At 35.1% G+C, this 23,007-nt stretch overlaps 1 protein-coding gene across 1 annotated transcript in view; it reads left to right on the top strand.

Annotated features, from left to right (window-relative positions):
* Positions 1-23,007, top strand: part of KPNA3 (karyopherin subunit alpha 3) — a 108,081-nt gene that overhangs the window by 35,209 nt on the left and 49,865 nt on the right. Inside the window, exon 2 of the mRNA XM_069063621.1 lies at positions 20,651-20,695. Within this exon, the coding sequence (XP_068919722.1) occupies positions 20,651-20,695 (45 nt within the window). The remainder of the gene's footprint in view (positions 1-20,650; positions 20,696-23,007) is intronic.

A 23,007-nucleotide genomic window follows, 5' to 3' on the forward strand; every position in this document is an offset into this window, starting at 1 on the left:
ATTAATTAAATTTTAAAAAACACCTTCACTAGACCCTAATATTACTGTTCCTTTCTCAGCCATACTCCTAGAAAAAAAGCTATCTCTATTCATTTTCTTCCCTTCTTAGACTTGCACTCACTCTTTAACCCTTGGCAAAATCTGACTTCTAACCTTATTTATAATTTAGCTGAAACTTCTATCTCCAAAGTTTCCAGTGGTCTCAGTTGCTAAATCTTATCTTTTCTCCATTCTTATCTTTCTTGACCTTTCTGCAGTAGTTGACCCTTTTGACTACACTCTCTTTCTATATATTCTCTCATCTATATGTAGGTAACTGACAGATCTATGTATTCAGCCCTAATTTCTCTCTTGTGCTTCAGTCCCACCTCACTTATTTGTTGTTGGACCGTTTCAAATTGGATATCCCCAAGTTTCAAATTCAACTTTGGCTAAAACATTTGTTATTTCAACTCCTAACCCCAATCCACATCTATTGCAAACTTCTATTTTTGTTTAAAAGCATTGCCATTTTTTCCCAGGTTCACAGGTTGGTGATACCTTCTCTCCACTCCCACTTCCCACATATCCAGTCAGTCTCCAAACCTTACCTTTTCTATGTTCGAAATATCTCTAGTACAGCACTTTATAATCACGTGGTTACTACCTTTATTCAGACCCTTAATCACCTATCACCTACACTATTGCAGTAGCTTCCTAATTATTCTCCCTGCCTCAAGTCTCTTCCCCACTCCAATCTATCTCCTATCCAGCTAACAAAGAAATATATAGATTAAGTATAGATTCGATTATGCTATTCCTTCACTCAAAAGACTCCAGTGGTTCCTTATTGTCTCTAGGAGCAAATATAAATTACCTTTTATCATTTAAAGCCCAGCTTCATTATACATTACTCCATTTCCTATACCTTGAGATCCATTCAAACTCTCCTCTCAGTTCTCATATATGGTGCTCCATCTCCTATTTCCATGCCTTTCCTTTCTGTCCTTTTTACCTACAATACACTCTTCTTACCCAACCTCCAAACACATGTTTACCTATAAGACTATTTAACAGGGAATTCACACAAGGCAAATGCTTCCACAGAGGTCAGAAGAAGTGATACAAGGTCACTGTCAAGGACTTTCTGAAGATCTTTAGTATTGATTGTAAGACACGGGAGACGCTGGTATAGGACCTCCCAGCTTGGCATGCCCACATCAAAGAAAATCTTGTGCTCAATGAGCACAGGAAATGTGAGTTACACAAAGTTAGAGACATTTCCATCTCAAGTATTCAAATGGACTATCTGTTCCCAACCTGTGGAGAGCCTTCTGAGCTCATGTTAGACTGATCAGCCAGTTAAACACACTGTACCTTGAGCCAAACATTGTGATGTCATTGGTCTTTTTTCGGTATGAAGGATGAACAACAATATCATAGGATTCTATTCTTCATTCATGATTCAACTCAAGCACCACCTTTTATATACAACCTTTTCTGATTCCCCAGATGATAGTGTCCTCACTAATTTGTATTTAACTACCTATATCCATTGTCTACTGTGCATATTCTTTATTATAAGATTCTTGAAAATAAGAGATTGTTTAAGTTTTTGTTTTTGTATCCTCAGTCCTTTGTACAAAATTGACATCTAATAAATGTTTTTTTTTGAGGGGGGAAGATAGGGCAATTGGGATTAAGTGACTTGCCCAAGGTCACAAGGCTAGTTTTTGTGTTAAGGGTCTGAGGTCAGATTTGAACTGAAGCTCTCCTGACTCCAGGGCCAGTGCTCTATTCACTGCACCACCTAGCTGCCCCAAGTTTTTTGCTTTTGCTTTTTTTAAGCAATTGGGGTTAAGTAACTTGCTCAAGGTTACCCAGCCAGTTATTTCTGGGTGTGGTGCTAAGTGTCTGAGCCCGGGATTCGATCCCAGGTCATCCCAACACTGGAGCCGGTGCTCTTACTCGCTGTGCTACCTGGCCGCCCCTACTTTTGCTTTTTTTTTTTTTTTTTAATATATTTTGGCATTTAATAAATGTTATTGAGTTAAGTACTTGCAAGAGTCTTCTGAACAAGTTTTAGTTGTGATATAAGAAAGATCCATATAATTCCTTTTTGGCCTGTCCCTGGTTTTCCTCCATTCGGGGTTTTTTTTTTTTTTTAATTTCCAAGGTGAATTTTTTTTAGACTTCAAAGATACTTGTAAGCTAAAATTCACAAACATCTCCTTTTATGCCGTTTTAATATCGTTCTGGCAGAGTTCATTGTTTAAATTATTTCCTAACTTTAAAAAAAATGAAAGAAATAGAAGGAAGCTATAGTCATTTACAAATAATGCTTAGCTTTCCTCATGATGTGTTATATCCCTTTAAACTTAACCCTCTTCTAAACTTACCTATTTCTCTTGAGAGCATCACTATTTAAAAAAAAAATTAATTCATTTTTAGTTTTCAACATTTACTTCCATAAGATTTTGAGTTCCAAAATTTTTCCCCATCTCTTCCCCCACCCCAAGACAGCATGCATTCTGATTACCCTTTCCCCCAATCTGCTCTCCCTTCTATCACCCCACCCCCTTTATCCCCTTCTTCTATTTTTCTGTGGGACAAGATAGATTTCTATACCCTATTGCCTGTATATCTTATTCTCCAGTTGCACGTAAAAACAGTTTTAACTATTTGTTTTTAAAACTTTTGAGTTTCAAATTCTCTCTTCCTCTGTCCCTACCCATCATCATTGAGAAGGCAAGCAATTCGATACAGATTACACATGTGTAGTCATACAAAGCACTTCCATAATAATCATGTTGTGAAAGACCTAACTCTATTTCTTTTCATCCTATCCTGCCCCCTGTTTATTCTATTCTCTCCTTTGACCCTCTCCCTCCTCAAAAGTGTTTGCTTCTCATTACCCCCTCCCCCAACCAATCTGCCCTCCTTTCTATCTTATCCCCTTTCCCCCTACTTTCCTGTAGGGTAAGATAGATTTCCATACCCAATCACCATCTTTTAAAATGTCCAGTTTTGCCACCTTGGAGTAATCCTCAACTCTTATTAACTCTTTTTAATTTCCCTTTTACTGTATTTTGTCAGTTACCAAGTTTTGTTGAGTCTACCTCTGAATCATTTCTTTTATCTTCTCTTCACACAATTACTGCTTTAGTTCAACCCTAGTCTGGACTGTTGCAGTACCCTTTTAACTGACTCCAAGCTTCTAGTTTCTTTACATTTCATCCTCACAGCTACCAAAACAAGTATCCTAAAGCACAAGTCTAGCTGTATTGTTCCCTTTTTCAAGAACCTTCAGTAGCTCCCTATTGCCTCTGTGTTTCAATACAGATGCTTCAGATTGGCATTTGGGACCTATCAGTTTGGCTTCTGCATACTTTTACAAATGTATTTCACATTTTTCTCCTTTATGCACTCAGTGATCTAGTTTGTGCTGCTGCTCCTTCTTTCCCCCCCCCCCCCCAATTATTTCTTACAATTCCTAGCCACTTTCTTTGGGAAGTTTTTCCTTATAGCACATTCCAGTTATTAGTGCTCTCTTCCTGAAATAATCACATTACAACCTTTTTTTTTTTTAATGTTTTTAGTTTTCAGCATTTACCTTTACAAGGTTTGAGTTTTAAATTTTGTCCTCCCCCCACCCCAAGACGGCATGCAATCTGATATAGGCCATACATGTGTAAATATTAAACATTTCTACACTAATCATGTTGTGAAGAGGAAAGGGCAAAACCTCCAGAAAGAAAAAAAAAAGGAAAAAATATGCTTCAATCTGCATTCAGACTCCGTACGTAGTTCTTTCTCTGGATGTGGATTGCATTTTCCATTATGAGTCTTTTGGAATTGCTGAGAATTGCATTGCTGAGAATAGCTAAGTCTGTGAAAGTCGATCATCACATAATGTTGCTGTTACTGTGTTCAATGTTCTCCTGGTTCTGCTCAGTTCACTCAGCTTCAGTTCATGCAAGTCTTCCCAGGTTTTTCTGAAATCTGCCTGCTTATCATTTCTTATGTAACAATAGTATTCCATTACATTCATATACTACAACTTGTTCAGCCATTTCCCAGTTGATGGGTATCCCCTCAATTTCCAGTTCTTGACCACCACAAAAAGAGCTGCTATAAATATTTTTGTATATGAATCACATATAATCTTACCTGTTTATATATTCACTCTCAGAAGAATGTAAAGGGGCCAGAGATATTTTTCATTTTGCTTTATATCTCTTGCACATGGTAGGCATATATGTAATACGTAACACCTATTAGACTGGATTGGATTTTAGTGGATTCCTTAGATATAATTCTGTTGTGTCAGGGTTTGTTCTCAGCCAGAAACCAATGTCGGTGGGTTGACTTTAGTCTAATTGAGTTAATTTCTTTTTGTTTACTGGTTATAGAGCACGTCTAACTTTGGCTGTCTTACATCTGTGTACCATTGGTCATAAAGGGGATAGAGTAAGAGAGAGCTTAGATTAGAACAAATCCATTTCATCAGAATTACTAAAAGCTTTCCTAGTAAATAGCAGGAATAAAGAATGTTTCCTTCCCAGTTTCATGTAATCAAAATTATTTTATCTTTTCCAATCATCTCTATTCCTTATTTGATTAAGAATTTGGCTTCTTCCCAGAACTGAAAGGTTGGCTTCTCTGTTCTAATTTATTTATAGCATGATCTTATACACACACGTATGTATAGACAGCTAACAAATTTAAGACCAAAAGCTATTTTCCAGTTGATCAATAATCAGAGGATATAAACAAAGAATTCTTAAAGAACGGGTATGAAAAATTCTCTAACTCATTAGTACTAAGGGGAAATGCAAATCAAAACAACCCAGAGGTTTTACCTCAGACCTTGCAAATTGGCAAAGATAATTAAAGATGAAGATTGTCAGTGTTAGAGGGGTTGTGGATATATAGACATGTTAATGCATTGTTGCTGGAGCTGTGAATTGGTACAACCCTTTTGGAAAGGAACTTATGTAAGTAAATAAAATGGCTAAAATTCTCTTGACCTTTGACCCAGAGATTCTACTACTCAATACTTAACAAGGTAATTGATAAAAGGAAAATTCTCAAATAAAACAAAGGAGTTAAAGTAGCATTTTTTTGTGTGATATTGAAGATCTAGAAACAAAATTGGTGCCCATTGATTGGGAAATAGCTATACATCTTGTAGTACATGAAAGCGATAGACACTATCGTGCTATAAGAATTGACAAATATGATTAATACAGAAAAATCTAGAAAGACTTTAGTGAACTGATATAAAGAGAAGTAAGCAGAGCCAAGGAAACAATTTGTACAGTGACCACAAAAGTATAAGTTATAAGAATAACCACAAAAAAAATTGAAAAAGAAAGTTATAAAATGGCAAAGAATAAACAACTCCAAAGAAGGATATGAAAAGATACCATCCATACTCCTTTGCAGAGAGCATGGGGGTCCATAGGTGTGGATTATTACATGTAATGTCAGATTTTTTCAGTGCATTTAAATCAGTTTTACAGAATTTCTTTTCTTTAAAAAAATTTATTTTTGGAGGCAGCTAGGTAGCGCAGTGAATAGAGCTCTGGCCCTGGAGTCAGGAGGACCTGGGTTCAGATTTGGCCCTAGATACTTAACACAAAAACTAGCCATGTGACCTTGGGCAAGTCACTTAAGCCCAATTGTCCTCCAAAAAGCAAAAAAATAATTATTTTTTATTAGCAGTGGCTCTTGGGGAAGGATATAGAGGAAAATGTAAGTGATACAAAACAAGATACCAATATAAATCTGGGGGTGGTGGTGAGTGATAAATCCATTTGACCTTCTGGCATACCTGAAGGAGGAACATCTTACCATCTGAACTCTTAGGGATTCTGGGACTTTCTGTTCTCCCTGAAGCTAAACCCTCATATATATGTTGTATTTTTTTTTGGAGGGCAATTGGGGTCAAGTGACCTGCCCAAGGTCACACAACTAGTGTGCGTGTGTGTGTGTGTGTGTGTGTGTGTGTGTGTGTGTGTGTGTGTGGTTAAATGTCCAAGGCTGGATCCGAACCCAGGTCCTCCTGGCTCCAGGGCTGGCGCTCTACTCACTGCGCCACCTAGCCGCCCCTGTGTGTTGTATTTTTTCTTTTAAAAGCAATCTGGGTTAAGTAACTTGCTCAAGGTTACACGGCTAGTTATTTTGTGTGGGTGTTAAGTATATGAGCCCGGAACTGATCCCAGGTCTCCCGATTCTGAGGCCGGTGCTTTTACTCACTGTGCCACCTGGCCGCCTCTATGTTGTATTTTTTAATTAAAGTATTATCTGCTTGAGAACAAAGACTTTATTGCTCTGTATCACCAGTACTTTGCACAGTGCTTGCCATATAGTAGGCTCTTAATCGTCACTACTCAAAAACAATTCAAAATACATGACTTACTGAATTGTTGTGGTTGTGTTTGTTCTTCAGTCATGTCCAGCTTTTCACAACCCCATTTGGGATTTTCTTGGCAAAGGTAAAGAAATGATTTACCATTTCCTTCTTCATTTCACTTTGCATCTGAGGAAACTGAGGCAAACAGGTTTAAGTGACTTGTCCAGGGTCACAGAACTAATAAGTATCTGAGACCAGATTTGAATTCCAGAAAATGAGTCTTATAGACTCCAGATCCAGCACTCTATCCACTGAGCCATGTAGCTGCCTGCCTTACTGATTATGCCTGGGTAATAAGTTTATCTATGAAGGACAACATTTTCTCCATAGTCTTTTTTGGTATTTGGTCACCCTTAACTGATAACATTTGTTAATATAACAATATAATATAATATTTGTTTTATTTCCTTGTGACAACTTTAATTTATTTCTTGGCTGTGACTAAAGTACAATTACTGGGAGTATTATCTTAAAGTTTGTTAATTGTACTATGTGGGTGTCATGATTATGTTTTTCAGAGTTAAGAGTTGGATAATAGATCCATGTATGTGTCTAGACACTATTATTGTTTTGCCTGGAATTCATAATTAGCATGAATAATTTTTTAAAATATAAATAATTTGTTATAATTTTAATTTAAATGTTATGATTTTATGTAATGCCTCCTTGGTAAATATAAAATTATCCAAATGTGTCATCTGTAATACATAAATTAAAATAAGCAAATTCTTTAAAATATTTGTAGATCTTTTTAAAAGTTAAGCATTTGTGGCCTTACTGTGTGTTATTAACAGGGGTATTTCTAAAGAAAAACATTTTAAAGTCTAGTAATTCCTTTTAACCTAACTATTACTGGGACTTTACAGGGGTGTTTCAGAGACTAGAAATATACCAGTGATGAGTCATATTGACAAGTATAGCTGTGTCATTTGGGCACTCTACTTAGTACCTAAAGTACATAGTGTTGAGTGACTGCCGTGGACTCTTGCAGGCATTAAACAGAATGGGAAATAGAATGTTTAAATATTGCATTAGCATTTTTTATGCAGCTCACAGATACTTGCTAGTACTTCTCTAAGAGACTAAAAGGAAGAGGTTAGATTGGAATGGTAGGCTGGTCTGCAGATAAATTTTATTTAACTATGTATTTACTAGAGTAAACTGATAAGACTTAAAGAATATATACTAAAGATGATAAGTTTTTTAATAATTCAAACTCATTTTAGCATTTTCTAAATGTTGTATTACAAATTCTTTCCCTATGCCCCCTCCCCCACCATTGAAAAAAGCAAGCAGTATATCAGTTATACATGTGAAATCATGCAAGACATTTCTTTATTAGCCATGTTGCCACAAATAAAGCAAGAAAAATCGGGTGAAAATGTACTCCAGTCTCTATATAGAGATCATTTCTCTGGTAGCATTTTTCATCATGAGTCCTTTAGAATTATCTTGGATCATTGTATTGATTAGAATGGCTAAATCTTTCACAGTTGATCATTGTTACAGTATTGTTGTTACTGTGTACTATGTTCTAGTTCTGGTCACTTCAGTCTGCACTTCCTAGATTTTTCTAAAGTCATCCTGCTCGTCATTTCTTACAGAACAATAATCTTCCATCATAATCATATACCACAACATGTTGAGCCATTCCCCAAATGATGGGCAGCCCCTTAATTTCCAATTCTTTGCTACTACAGAAAGCTGCTATAAATATTTTTTTCAAATGATTTATTAGCTTCTGATTTACATGTAAATATTTTTGAACATATAGCTGCTTTCCCCTATTGGTGCTGCTATTTTTCTAGCAGCTTTGTGTGGTGGCAAAGAATTGAAAATTAAGGGGCTGTCCACCATTTTTAGGAATGGCTCTGACACATTGTGGTATATGATTGTGATGGAATACTGTTGTGCTCTAAGAAATGGTAAGCAGGAAGGCTTCAGAAAAACCTGGAAAGACTTAACATGAACTGATGCATAAGGAAGTGAACAGAACCAGGAGGATGTTGTACACAGTAACAGCAGTATTGTTCAATGAAGAATTGTAAATGATTTAGCTATTTTCAGCAGTTACAGTGGTCCAAGATAATCCCAAAGGACTAATGATGACACATATTATCCACCTTCAGAGAAAGAACTGATACTGATTGAATACAAACGGAAGCATGCTGTTTTTCACTTTCATTTTTTTCTTTTATTCAAATCTTCATATACAAAATGACTAATGCAAATGTTTTATATAATAGTACATGTGTAACTTATATCTGATTACTTTATCAGGAATGGGGGAAGGATGGGAAGATCAGAATTTGAAACTGAAAACTTTAAATAAAAATGTTAAATGGGAAAAAATAAATGATATTTTTATAAACTATATTTTCCCACTAAGAATATTTTTAGCTGTTTTTGTCTTCATTTTTCACATAGCATCAACTCCTAACACTTTTAAGTTTTTGCTTCCCTTCACCTCTTTGTATAAATCAATGCTTATATATTTCTGAATAATTGCTATTTGAAGGAATCCTTTTACAAGGTCAATAATATGCCTTATACATTGTGGTTACTTAATACATGTTTGTTGAATAATTTAAAAAATAGAATTTGTCTTTCTCTTCCTGTTGGGTTTTGTTGGTCATATATAGAAATGATGGTGATTTATATGAGTTTATATTATGATGATGGTCTTTAAATAGTCCTTAATGACATTCAGGTTTTAATCAAAGATTTGCTTGCTATGAAGAATGCAAGACATTGTTGCAGACAATATTAGGAAGTATAAAATAAATTCCCATTCCTTAAGGAACATATAATCTAATTGTGTGGGTAAGATATATACATGTGAAAAAATATCAGATCATATATAGTAAATGGTAAGTGCCAAATGAAGGATACATAGATTTGTTGCTATCAGAACTCAGAATAGGGAAAGGTATCTTTGTCAAAGAAGTCTTCACATAAGAGCAGAAATATGAGCTAATTTCTTAGGGATGAGAGAGTAAGATTTAGAGGCAGCATAGAATGCTGGATTTAGAGTCAAGAAGACCTGAGTTCACATTCTGCCATAGACATTGACTACTTGTGTGACCCTGGACAAGTTATTTAACCTTTCAACCTCAATTTCTTCTGTAAAACGAGGGTGTTAATAATAGTACTTTCTTCACATAGTAACTATCAAAAGAGATAACATGTAAATCACTTTGCAAATTGTAAAGAAATTTAAAGATGCAAGCTGTTATTAGTAGTTATATTTGATAGGCAGGTGGAGATGGAGGAAAAAAAGGCATAAAAGGCTGGAAAGTAAAGAGCATGTTTTAGATAGCAAATAAACTAGTTTGTTTTAAAAAGAAGAGAGGGCTCCATGTAAGATGGGGGCCATGATTAGCAGTGTGATGTGCTGGAGATAGCATTAATCTTAGAATTAGACAGTCTTATGAGACTTTGGGTACTCATTTTATTTTGGGGGCATGAATTTTCTTAGCTACACAAGTTAGGGGTTAGACCAGATAACATGAAAAGGCCCTTCTTTCCTTCAACAGTGTGTACTTTGATTCTTTTTGATTTCTCCAAAGTTGAGAAAGGGGAGTGATGAAAGACTTCTTACATTAAACTTGCTACTGGCGGTGGGTCAGGGTAGAGATCAGCAGTAGCAGCTATATTTGAGCCTGATAAAATGTCAAGATTAAATTTCAGCAGATATTCATTTAAACATTTTTGTGACTAATTACCAACATGAACAATCAAACATCTAGAACAAGGGAGCAAATCTTAACTAGACCCTTTAGTTTTTAACAAGGCAAAACCAATGATATTTTTATTTTGTGACTCCTTGTAAGACTTATCTGAAATTCTGCCACTTTTGACTTTGTTTTCCCTTGCTGTTAATAGTTTTCCATATGTATATAGTTCTGCTGTAGAATTCACTTTTCATCACTTTAGATAGATCTTTTCATATTTCTTTGTGTGTTTCATGTTTATCGTCTTTCATGGCACCTTACTAATATAATATATTAAGATTATAGGGTATTCAGCCCTTCTCCAATTGTTGAACATACAATTGTACATTTTTTTACTATTATAATAGGTTCTTTTTTCTTTATAATGATTTTTTAGGATAAAATTCTAGCGGTGGCATTGCTGGATGAAGAGGTGTTTCAGTTTTGTGATTTTTTTACTGCGTAGTGACATATTACTCTCTAAAGTAAATTTCTCTAGTCTACAGCCCCACCAAATTTATATTCCTGACAGTTCTGCCAGCATTGGATTTTTTATTTTTTCTATTATTCCATATATTTTCCATTATGAAGTGTATCTTAACATTATCTTGATTTCTTTTTTTTTCTGATTATTAGAGGACTTGAGCATCTCTTTAAGACTACAATGCACATTGTTTTCACATCCTTCCACCCCTGTTGTTCCTTTAAAGAAAAACATCATTTATTAACTGAAGCCAAAATTGGTCATTAACATTGTACCACATTTTGCTTTGTTTTAGTGATCTTTTTATTTACATTATTATAATGACTGTTTTATTGTGTGTATTTTCCTTCTGCTTATTTCACTCTGCCTCAGTTCATATAGCTCTTCCCTATGATTTTCTAACTTCCAGTTAATTTTTTTTTTAAAAATTGCTTTCCCAATTACATGTAAAAACAATATTAACTTTTTTCCCCAAATTTTGAGTTCCAGCTTCTCTTCTCCTTCCCCTCCCCCATTAGAAGGCAAGCAATTTGACATAGCTTATGCATGACATGTCCATGTCAGTCATGCTGTGAAAGAAAACATGGACCCCTCCCCCCAAAAAATCCAAGAAAAAGTAACTTTGATCTGCATTCAGGCTCTACTAGTTTTTTCTCTGGGGATAGACCACACCTTTCATCATAAGTACTTCAGAATTGTCTTGGATCATTGTATTTCTCAGGATAGCTAAGTTATTCACAGTAGATCACCATACAATATTGCTATTACTATGTACAGTATTTTCCTGGTTCTTCTCCGTTAACTTTGTATCAGTTCATGTAAGTCTTTCTAGGTTTTTCTGAGAGCATCCTGCTTGTCATTTCTTAAAGCACAATAATATTATTATCACAATCACATACAACAGCTTGTTCAGCCATTCCCCGATGATGGACATCCCCTCAATTTCCAATTCTTTGCCATCATTAAAAGAGCTGCTGTAAATATTTTTGTACACATAGGTCCTTTTCCTTTTTGTTTTTTTATCTCTTTGGAATACAGACCTAGTAGTGGTATTTCTTGGTCAAAGGGTATGCATAGTTTTCTAACTCTTTGGGCATAGTTCCAAATTGCTTTCCACAATGATTGAATTCAGTATACAACTTCAACAGTGCATTAGTGTTTTAATTTTCCCATATCCCCTCCAACATTTGTAATTTCACTTTTTTGTCATAACTAGCCAATCCGATAGGTGTGTGTTGGTAGCTCAGTTTTGTTTTTAATTTACATTTCTCTAATCAGTAGTGTCTTAGAGCACTTTTTCATATCACTATAGTTAGTTTTGATTATTTTGTCTGAAAACTTCCTCTTGGACCATTTATCAATAGAGGAATGGCTCTGATTTCTATAAATTTGACTCTGTTTTCTATATGTTTGAGAAATAAAGTCTTTATCAGAAAGACTCACTGTAAAAAAGTTTTTTTTTTTCACGGTAATGATTACCAACAATGTATTTCCCTCTGTCCTATTTTCCCTCTGGTTATCCTGCTCTCTCTCTTTCCTTTCACCCTGTCCATTCTCAAAAGTATTTTGCTTCTGATTTTTACCTCTCCCAATCAGTCCTCACTTCTGTCAGCATGCACCCACTCCCACCCTACTTTATCCCCTTTTCCTCATACTTTCCTGTATTGTGAAATAGATTTCTACACCCCACTGAGTGTATATGTTGTTCCTGCTACTCTTATTGCATAATATCCTGTTATATTCATGTACATTCCATGTACATTCATGTAGATTTTTATCCATCCCCCTGTCAATTTGAACCTACTTTGTTTCCAGTTTTTTGCTAATAAAATAGTGCTACTGTGAATATTTTAGTATACCCAGTTAATTTCCAGAACAGCCCAATTCCCAAAGCCGTTGACAACAGTCCCTTCAGTACTGACTTTTTGGTAAGTCTTGTCCTCTTGATCAGTTTGCAGAGCATAATGTGAGACATCAAAGTTTACTTAAATTTTCATTTCTTTTGTTACTAATCATTTGGAAGAATGGAGCAGTCCTTCATATTACTATTGATAGTTTACTTTTTTTTTTAAGTTCATGTACTTTGACCATTTATCCATTGGGGAGTAGATCATAGTAATATATTTGTGTATCAGCCTTCCTGTGTCCCTCAGTTGCTGTCTAGACATCTCCCCTGTCATACTTTTTACATAATTGATTTTGTTAAAATTTGTTCTCATTAAATTTCATCTTGTTAGATTGAATCCATTATTTTAGCCTGTCAGTATCTTTTGGGACTCTGATTCTGTTGTCCATCATATTGTTATACTTCTCAGCTTCTTGCCATCTGCAGATTTTGATAAGTATGCCACATTTGATTTTATAATCTCTCAGATTTGTGTAATGTCTTACTATTTACAAAGTATTTCCCTGTCAAGAAGTCTCTGAATTTGATAGCTTGCCATTGATAAAATGATAAATGCAGCTGGGATAAAGCCAGATCCCTGGGTCAGTCCAGTGGAAATGCCTCTTCACAATGACATGAATCCATTATACTTTCATATAATCTACAAGGCTATGAAAGGTAGGATGGTATAATAAAAAGATTGGTTATAGTCATTCCAAGGACTTGAGTTAAAAGTACCAATCCACTAACTATATAACCTTGGGTAAATTCACTCCCCCTTTCTTAGTCTTAGTTTTCTCACCTGAAGAATGAGGGTATGAACTTATCAGATAGTCTCTGATCTCTGAGGTCCCTTGCAACTCCAAATCCTGTAAATCAGACTTTGCCAAACACTTTGTTGAAATTCAGGTGTACCATACTTACAGCGTTCCTACATAATTACTGATCTAGTAACCCAGTGAAAAAGGAAATGTCATTTGTCTGGAATGACTTGTTCTTGATAAATCCATGTTGCCTTATAATGATCACTGATTTCCTCACTGAATGTTCTGAAATCATCGTTTAATCATTTATAGAATTTTTTCCAGGAGTGGACATGAAACTCATCAGCTTAGAGTCTGTTATCTTTGCTCTTTGAAACTAGGGACATTAACCTATTTTCAGTACTTTTCGCTTTCCCCATTTTCTTTGATTCTTCAGAAATTACTACACACCAGTCAGACCTGTAGGTTTAGTACACTGCAATGTAATTTACCCAGACCTGAAAGACATGAATTTAGTGAAAAAAAAAAAGTAATAATCTTACCATTTCATTTATGTTGGATTTTAGTTCCTTCTTAATTTTTTTTTTTACCATCCTGTCTACCTTTTGAAGATCATTTTCCTTGATAGAGATAACAGAAGCAAAATAAGAGTTGAGAAACTTTGCTTTAATTTTGCCTATCATATATTTGGAGTCAGAAAGACTTGGGCTTAAAATCCTGCAAAAAATGCTTACTAGTTTAGTGATCATGGGAAAATCACTTAACCTCTCTGGGTCCTAGTTGTTTCATTTTTAAGATGAAGGAGTTAGATTTGACTTCATAGGTCCCTTTCAGTTCTAGATTATATAATCCAAAGTCTTGCCCCCATCACAGAGTTGTACTTTTGTTTTGTTTTTTGAGTAATTGTTCATTTTTTCCCAATTAAAAAAAATTTTTAATTTAAAGTTTTGAGTTCCGAATTCTATCCTTCTCCATCCCCACCTGAGACGGTAAGCAATCAAATATAGGTTCTACATATGCAATTATGTAAAACATTTTCATATTAGTCCTCTTATATAAGACAACTTGAATAAAAGAAAAAATGAAAGAGTAAAAAATAACATGCTTCGGTCTGTATTGTCAGTATCAATTCTTTCTCTGGAAGTGGATAGTATGCTTCATCATTAGTTTTTTGGGATTGTCTTGGATTATTGTATTGCTGAGAATTGTTAAATCATTCACAGTTCTTCATTGAACAGTATTGCTGTTACTATGTGCGATGTTCTGGTTCTGTTCCCTTCACTTTGCATCAGTTCATGTAAGTTTTTCCAGGTTTTTCTGAAATGATCCTGCTTGTCCTTTTATAGCACGGTAATAATACATGACAATCATCTTTAGCCATTCCCCAATTGATGGGCATCCCTTTGATTTCCAATTCTTAGCCACCACAGAAAGAGCTGCTATGAATATTTTTCACAAATATAACACTTTTAATTGATCTGTGCCAGTCTTCTGTATTAATCCTTGATTCCATCTTTTGAATGTGACCTTTTAAAATTTGAGGTCACCTGAGCTTTCTGTGTTGCTAAATTGGTCTTTTTATGATTATTTCCTCAAAGGAATAATTTGTGAACTTATCAAAATTATTCTTTAGAGTCTCTCATGTGTTACTACCTGTCATTCTCTTAACTTTTTGAAAATTGTTCTCCTAAGGTCTAAGCTTAATGGTAGAATTATACGCAGCATTCTTTTCCTTATCTATTAGAAACCTTTTTTATTGCAAACTTTTAAATGACTGATGAAGAATTTAAGAGTAGGAGATAGATTGACTAATAGGCAGATAAATACATAGATTAATAAAGAATTTATTGAACACTGAAGGGTACAGGATGATGAATGTAAGTTCTAGAATTGCATGGAGAAATTTTGACATGAAACTAAAGGGTGGGAACTTAAATATAAAACAAGAAGGACTGTGTGATACTTTGAAGCGTCTAGGAGAGCTATTGGAAAGATTGATTTTGAACTTTGAAGAACTATAAAAGTCAGAGAAAATATGCTTGTAACCTAAAAATTTATTTGTTCTTCAGTAATCTCTGGTATAGCAGTAAAATAATTTGAACATCTTTGACGATTGATCAAATGTGTTGACTGCAAAGAGTATGGTGGGGAAGGAGTACTACAGATGAAATGCAATGGATATGAGCTACTCTTTGGAGGAGAAATCACTGACCCCTTGGTTGAAAATAATGGGTTTAGTCAATTAGCTGTGAAACTAGTTAAGAAGCTATTTTTCTGGGGTGGCTAGGTGGTGCAGTGAATAGAGCAACACCCCTGGAATTAGGAGAACCTGAGTTCAAATCCAACCTCACACACTTAACACTCACTATTGTCCTGCCTTCCCCCTTCCAAAAAGCAAAAAAAAAAAAAAAACCCAAAACAAAACAACTTTTTCTTGGAAGGTTACTGCAATGAAGTCTACATATCATCACAAAGATTTTTCAGTTTCTTTCTCCATTTAATTTAATGGAACCTAGAACAGTACTGAAGCTAAGAGAAAATATTTGAGGGAATTAAACCCATGAGGCATGATACATAGAAGTCAGGAAGACCTAGGTTCAAATCACATATCTGATACTTAATAGCTTGGTGATCTGGAGAAGGAATAGTCTTCGAACTACAATATTCAGATTGACTTCAATGCATAAGTACTTCAAACTAACTTTACATCTTTTTTTGACATCATTAAATTGATACAGGAGAATGCCATAGATAGAATTTACCTGGATTTTAAGAGGCATTTGAAAAATTCTTTCTCAGAAGTGCATTTGGGCAAGAGGGAAAGGTATGGGTTGGGATTATGGTACAGTTGGTTTTATTTGAAACTGGTTGGGTGACTGGAGCTAAAAAATTTTGATTAATAGATTGATGTCATCCTGAATGAAGGTTTCTATTAGTGGGTCCCAGAACTGTTCTTGGCTCTGTTGTGATCACATTTTTCTGAATAGTTGAAGCCTTCTGCAAAAATTCTACATCATGACATGGAGTTGACCCTGGATCTTTAGAAGTCCATGCCCATGGACTGCAAATTCTGGCAGGTTTCCCTTCATGGAAAGACTTCTAATGTGGGCCAGGCAACAGATTTTGTGACCCTGTCTGCTGGTTCTGGCAGGTTAGCTGCTGGTGATGAATGTGTATGCATGCAAAATATATATATACACACACACATATTTTTATGTATGTGTATATTTGCAGTGGTTCTCCTTGAAACACATAAAAATGCCAGATGGTCCTTAAACCCTTGTAGCCTCCTCTCACTTCTGCAGTGATGGTAATAGACTAGTAGAAAAGAGATCTGAGTGTGGAGGAAATCCCTGATTCTTAGATTGTGTCCAAACCATCCTTCATTCAGCTGCCAAATTTATTTTCCTTAAAAGATGGTTTTATCAAATCACCCTCCCCCACCATTGAAAAAACTCCTGTGACTCCAGGATCAAATATAAAATACCCTGTTGGTGTTCAAAACCCTTCCTACCTTTCCAATTTTTTTATACCTTACTTCCCTCCATACATTCTGCAAATTCAGTAACATTGTGCTCCTCACTGTTTCTTCAACGAGGCATTTTATTTACCAACTTAATGCATTTTCACTGGCTATTTCTCTGGAATTCTCTCTTTATTTCTGTCTCCTGACTTCCTTGCTTTCCTTCAGACCTCACAAGCCCTTTTGCTAATCCTCTTTAATCTTAGTGCCCTCCTTCTTATGTTACTCCAGTTTATCATACCCCCCCCACACACAATTTGTGCATAGTTGTTTGCATATTGTCTCCTCATTAGACTGAACTCCTTGAGAGTAGAGAAAATTATTTTGTTGGGAGTTTTTGTTCTGTTTTTCCTTTCTTTGTATCTCCAGCTCTTAGCACATAATAGGCACTTAATAAATAATAAATGATTGAATGACAATACACATTAAACACTGACCTTCTAAATGTGTGATTTTTGTATAGTGACAAGTGTTTGTACACTGTTGGAGAAATTGAATTTCAGTCACATTGACATTTTCATTAGAATTATATTTAGAACTGGAAGGGATCTTAGAGACCATCATATCCAACTCTCCTCATTTTATAGATGAGTAGACTGAGGCACACAAAGGTTTAAGTGACTTGCACAAGATTTTTTAGCTAGTAATTTATCTGAGGTAGGATTTAAACCCAGGTCTTTCTGACTCCAAGTCTAGTGCCTTACGTACCACACTGTGCTTTTTCTGGTTCGAACTGGAAGTGAAGCCAGAAAATATAAAAGATGGAAATTTCACTAAATTCCAATCAGAATAACAATAGTGTATTTTATAGTATTAGTATTATAGTTCTATACTATTATATTCTATATTCCTCAATTTCATTATTTTGGAGACTATGGTATTCTGTGACTTACAGCCATAATGCATCACCAGAAGAGTACTAAAAATGACAAACTTTTTTTCAGGGAGATGAGAATTATAAAAAGAATTTGGTAATTTATTAAAGACAATCCAGTCAACTTTCTTCCTCTCATTCTAATTATTGACCCAGCTTGTTAATCTCTGTCCATGGTCTACATATATGTGTATTTTAATTTTTTTAAATTTTAGTTTATTAATAATTTCAGTTATTCTTTTGTTTTTCATTGCATTAATTATAGAAATATCAGAGATGACTTAGACCAAGTGTACTCAAACAGGAACTCCCTTTGTATTGTCCCTAAACAAGTGACCATCCAGCCTCTGCTTGAGGCAATGAGAAGCCCTATCTGTTTAGGTTTCCAGATTTTCCATCCAACTGTAGATCATAGTCTGGACAATAAGTATTCTTCATCCCCTTGGTCTTTTTTTCCCTGTGATTAGGTCAGATTCTTTAGCATGATCATCAGTCTTATTCAGGGGGCTCTGCAGTGTTCTAGAAGTTGATGTACTCAATAAATGTTACCTACAAATGCGAGCATCTGGAAGTCCCCCTTCAGCTTGAATGTTGTACTAGACCTTCTCCATGACAGGGACGAAAACCTTTGGCAAGCATATGTCTGCCCATTTTATAACTTGCTTGACATTAATGATATGAATCATTGATAAGGTTACTTCTATTGCTTTTCAAGGAATCTTGTTTAATTTTGAGATATGTATAGGAGACATCTTGTTAAAGGAGAAACTTTAAGGCAAGATTTTTCTGTAGTCAGCTAACAGGGTTAACTCACCAAGGTTCTTTCCTGAGCCCTCTTCTCTTTTCTCTCTATATTCTCTTACTTGGTGATCTTACCAGCTCCCAGGGCATCAATTATTATTTATTTAGGTGATTATTACCAAATCTGTTTTTTTTCATCCTGGTCAGAACACATCATCTTTCCCTGCCAAACCCATCCTTCCCAACTCCCTGTTTTTATTAAGGATACCATCATCCCTTGAACCTCAGGATTATCCTCACTTCCTCACTCTTCCCCCATATAGCCAATCTATTGTTAAATCTTGTTATTTGTCATTTCTAACACCTCTCAAATCCCTTGCCTTCTCTGCATTAACATAGTACCACCCTAGTTTCAACCCTTATCACTTCTTTTTTTTGTGGGGGGGAGGCAGTTGGGGTTAAGCAACTTGCCCAAGGTCACGTGGCTAGTAGGTATTAAGTGTCTGAGTCTGGATTTGAACTCAGGTCCTCCTGACTCCAGGACTGATGTTCTATTCACTGAGCCACCTATCCGCCTCCACCCCCTTATCACTTCTTACTGAGTAATTGCAGTAGCCTTCTAAATACTTTCCCTGCCACAACTCTCTACTTCAAGTCCATCTACCACACAACTACCAAAGTGATTTTCCTAAAGCATGAAACTGATCATATCATACCTCTATTCAGTAAAATCCAGTGGCTCCTTATTAGTTTCAGTATTCAGTACAGATCCTCTTTTTGACAGGTAAAAACTCTTTGTTTTGTCCCATTCCTACCTTTCCAGTCTTCTTAAATTCTGCTTCCCTTCACAAAATCTATAGTATAGTGATAATGGCATTATTTGCTATTCATCAAACATCTCCCATCTCTGTGCCTTTGCCACTGGCTATTTCTCATGCCCAGAGAATGCTCTCCCTCCCAACTGCTAAATCTTAGAACCCCTAGTTTCTTTTAAGATTCAAGTCAAGCACCACCTCCTCCAGGAAACCTTTCATGGGAAACCCCCAGCTGTTAGTGCCATCCCCTCTAATATCACCTTCCAGCTATTCTGTAATCATATGTACTGATTCATATTTTCTCATTTCTTCGAATATTAAGTTTCTTGTGGGCAGGACTATTTTTCCCTTTTTTTTTTGTCTCTCCAGCTGTTAGTACAGTACTTGGCTTTGAGGCCAAAGGTTCCTCACCCCTGTCTGCATCAGCAGTGTGATGAAAGAGATAGAATTTAATGTGGAATAAAAACCTGCCAGTTCCATTCTGATATCTTCATTAAGCCCCAGACGTGTGTTTTGTTTAGTCTTAAAACATTTTATATAGGTGAAAAAGAAGACATTTGGGTCAGTAGTTATTAATTTTTTTATCATCTTTTGGGGGAGTAGGGATAAAGTCTAAAAGTTTCTTCACACTTGTGGTATTTTCTCTTTGTTAAAATATTTTTGAGAATTGATACCTTAATGCCCTCAGAGTTGTCTCAAACATGGACTTCTTTGTAGTACCATTGGTTTGGTTAGTTGCTGTTTATAGTAGTAAGGGATATTATGCTTTATTGAGATTACCAGGTTTATACTATTTTATTTTATTATTATTATTTTTTATAAAGCAATCGGGGTTGAGTAACTTGCTCAAGGTTATATGGCCAGTTGTTTCTGGGTGTGGTGCTGAGTATCTCAGCCCAGATTTGATCCAGGTCATCCCGACACTGGAGCCGGTGCTCTTACTCACTGAGCCACCTGGCCACCCCAAGTTCATACTATTTTAAAAGTATATTTTTTTAAAGAATAATTGAGAGGCCAGGTATTTCTTTGTTTTGTTCTGAAGTTTAGAGGTTAATCAGAGAAAGGTAGAAAGGAAAATGCATTGATAATAGTGGCAGTAGAGAGGACAAGAATGGAAAGACAAATGCTAGATTAGAGCAGAATTTATACTGTGTCTATGCAGTGTGCAAAGGGAAGTAAGAAAGTTTTTCAACTTCTACTATTTTGAAGAAGTTGTTTTATATTCTCAATGCCAAGTATTTCTCTTCTTGCTAGCAGTAGTAGACATGTGAATTTTCAGTAATTTATATTTGAATGTGAAAATTAACATGCAATGATAATTTTAAAATATTGACCTTTGTTTAGTTTTTATAAGTATCATAGTGGCTGAAAAAATTATGCACAGCATTATAAACTTTATTGGTCTTTTGTTTTAGGTTTAGATATTTATATATCGTTTTTATTTGTCTTTTTAGACTATGAGAAGACACAGAAATGAAGTAACAATTGAACTCCGTAAGGTAAGGGGTTTATGATTTTGTTACTTATGTGGTAATTTTCTTTCTAATGTTAAAATTATATTTAATCTTGATTATAATGTTTGTCTTTTGAAAGCTGATCTTTATTTCTCATCATGCAGTACTCCTTCTGAAACTGTAATGTTATAAAATGAAAGCAGCAATGCATGCTTTTCTGAACCCTCAACATCTCTGTAATAGTATTATATTTGATTCAACAAGGATTTGTGTGTCTACTGTGTTCACATCATTTTATTCCATTTTTGCCCATTGTTTTAGAGTTTTTGTTAATTATCTTTTGCTGCTGACTTTCTAATAGAGAGGATTTCTGAAATTTTCAGCATAATGAAAACAGATTTATCGGTTACTAGATAAGGAGACAAAATTTTTTTAATAGTTCTATTTAAGAGTATTTTCTTATTGCTAATTAAAATATGTACTCTACATCTCTCTGTACCTCTGAACTCCATATTTAGAATTGTTCCATTCTCAACAATCCATTTTCATTTATGTTCTTGAAACTTCTCACTTTTAGAAAAAGTAAAGACTAGATTTTGTCAAGCCTTTGTAAATTGGAATTTGCAAAGATAGTAACATTGAGAATATATGTAGCAGAAAGGATACTGTATTTAGAGTCAGAAAATATGAATTTGTGCCTTGGTTCTGACATTTACTGGCTTTATGACCATGAGCAAGGCACTTAATTTTTCTGAGTTTCAATTTATTCCTCTGTAAAATAAAAATAATTAAATATATGTTAAAATATATGTTTGCTCAGATATCCTACTTCACAGGGTGTTTTAAGGAAAGTCCCTTGTCCTGTGTAAAAGTACATATAATTATGAGTTATTGTTTATTACTGTATATACTACTCTTAACAAATGTATTATTTCTGGTTGATACATTTACATTAATGAATTCTTTGAAGTTAACTAAACATTTTTTCCATAATTAGAATGGTTTTCTATAATCCTGCTAAATTAATAGAGACTGTAGTACTTGGTTTTATTGTTATCTCTTTATTAAACTTTTCTGAAGAGGTAACCTGAACATAAAGACTCTATCTGGATGTCCCCTACCCTCCAAAAAATTTTTTTTGTTTTAGTAAAAAATGCATTAAAGTTTATTTTTAAAACTTCTCTTACTTTTTTCAAGTTTAAAGAAGCAAAGTCTATATATTTGTTCAGGTATTCTGGAGATATTTGCCTTTCTACTGTTAATTTATTTTTTTGATGCAGTTTTTCAAGTAACAGCTTATAGTTAGAGGATATATAAGAAATGTAATATTCTTGTTGCAGTTGGGAAAGTAATTTCAATTCAGTAATGTTTATTGAGTACTGTATGGCTAGTACTTGACCTCTGTTTTGAATGGCAGTATTTATAGCTTAGACTCCAATAACTGTAAGGATTAAATCTTCCTCATTGTCCTTCAGAAGAGAAGAGAGCCATGGAAAGAAGCAGTTTAATTGCCTTCATTTGGCCACTGATAACATTCCATCATTATTAAGACTAGCTTTAATTTACCCATAGAATTTATCTTTGACTCAAAAATTTCATAACTTTTTGTTTTACTGGTTTTTAGATAAAATTTGGTACCCTAATATATAAGCTTCCTATACCCTGACAGTTTTCCATCCCTCTGCCTTTTTGATAGTCAGTTGATGTAGTATCCTGTCTGAGGAACATCAAAGAGACCAGTGTCACTAGATGGCAGAGTATGTAGAGGGAAGTAGTTGTGAGAAATCTGGAAAGGTTGAAAGGGACCAGGTTATGAAGGGCTTTGAAAGTGAAAAAGGAGGATTTTATATTTGGTCCTGGAGGTGATAGAGAGCCACTGGAATTTATTGAGTTAGGTAGTGCCTTGGTCAGACGTGCACTTTAGGAAAATTACTTTTGCAGTTGAATGCAGGATGGTATGGAATGAGGAGAGACTTGTGGCTGGGAGACCAGCCTTAGACTTTTATAGTAATACAGGAATAAGGTGATGAAGACCTGTACCAGGATGATAGTACTATGAGATGAGAGAAGGAAGTATATGTGAGAGATGTTGCGAAAGTTAAATGAACAGATCTTGGCAACAGATTAAATATTGACAGTGAGAGACTGCAGACTCAAGGATGACACATAGGTTGCTCTGCTGAATGCCTAGGAGGATGGTGGTACCTTCAACAATAATAGGGCAGTTAGGAAGGGGAGAAGGTTTGGGTGAAGGGGTCAGTTTTGTATTTGCTGAATTTAAGATATCTACTGAACATGTAGTTCAAGATGTCTAATAGGCAGTTGGAGCAGAGTCTGCTCAGGAGAGAAGTTAGGGA

This window comes from Petaurus breviceps, unplaced genomic scaffold (genome assembly GCF_028583685.1).
Source record: "Petaurus breviceps papuanus isolate PSGF00001 unplaced genomic scaffold, PetGlider_PUasm1.0 90594, whole genome shotgun sequence".
NCBI lineage: Eukaryota > Metazoa > Chordata > Mammalia > Diprotodontia > Petauridae > Petaurus > Petaurus breviceps.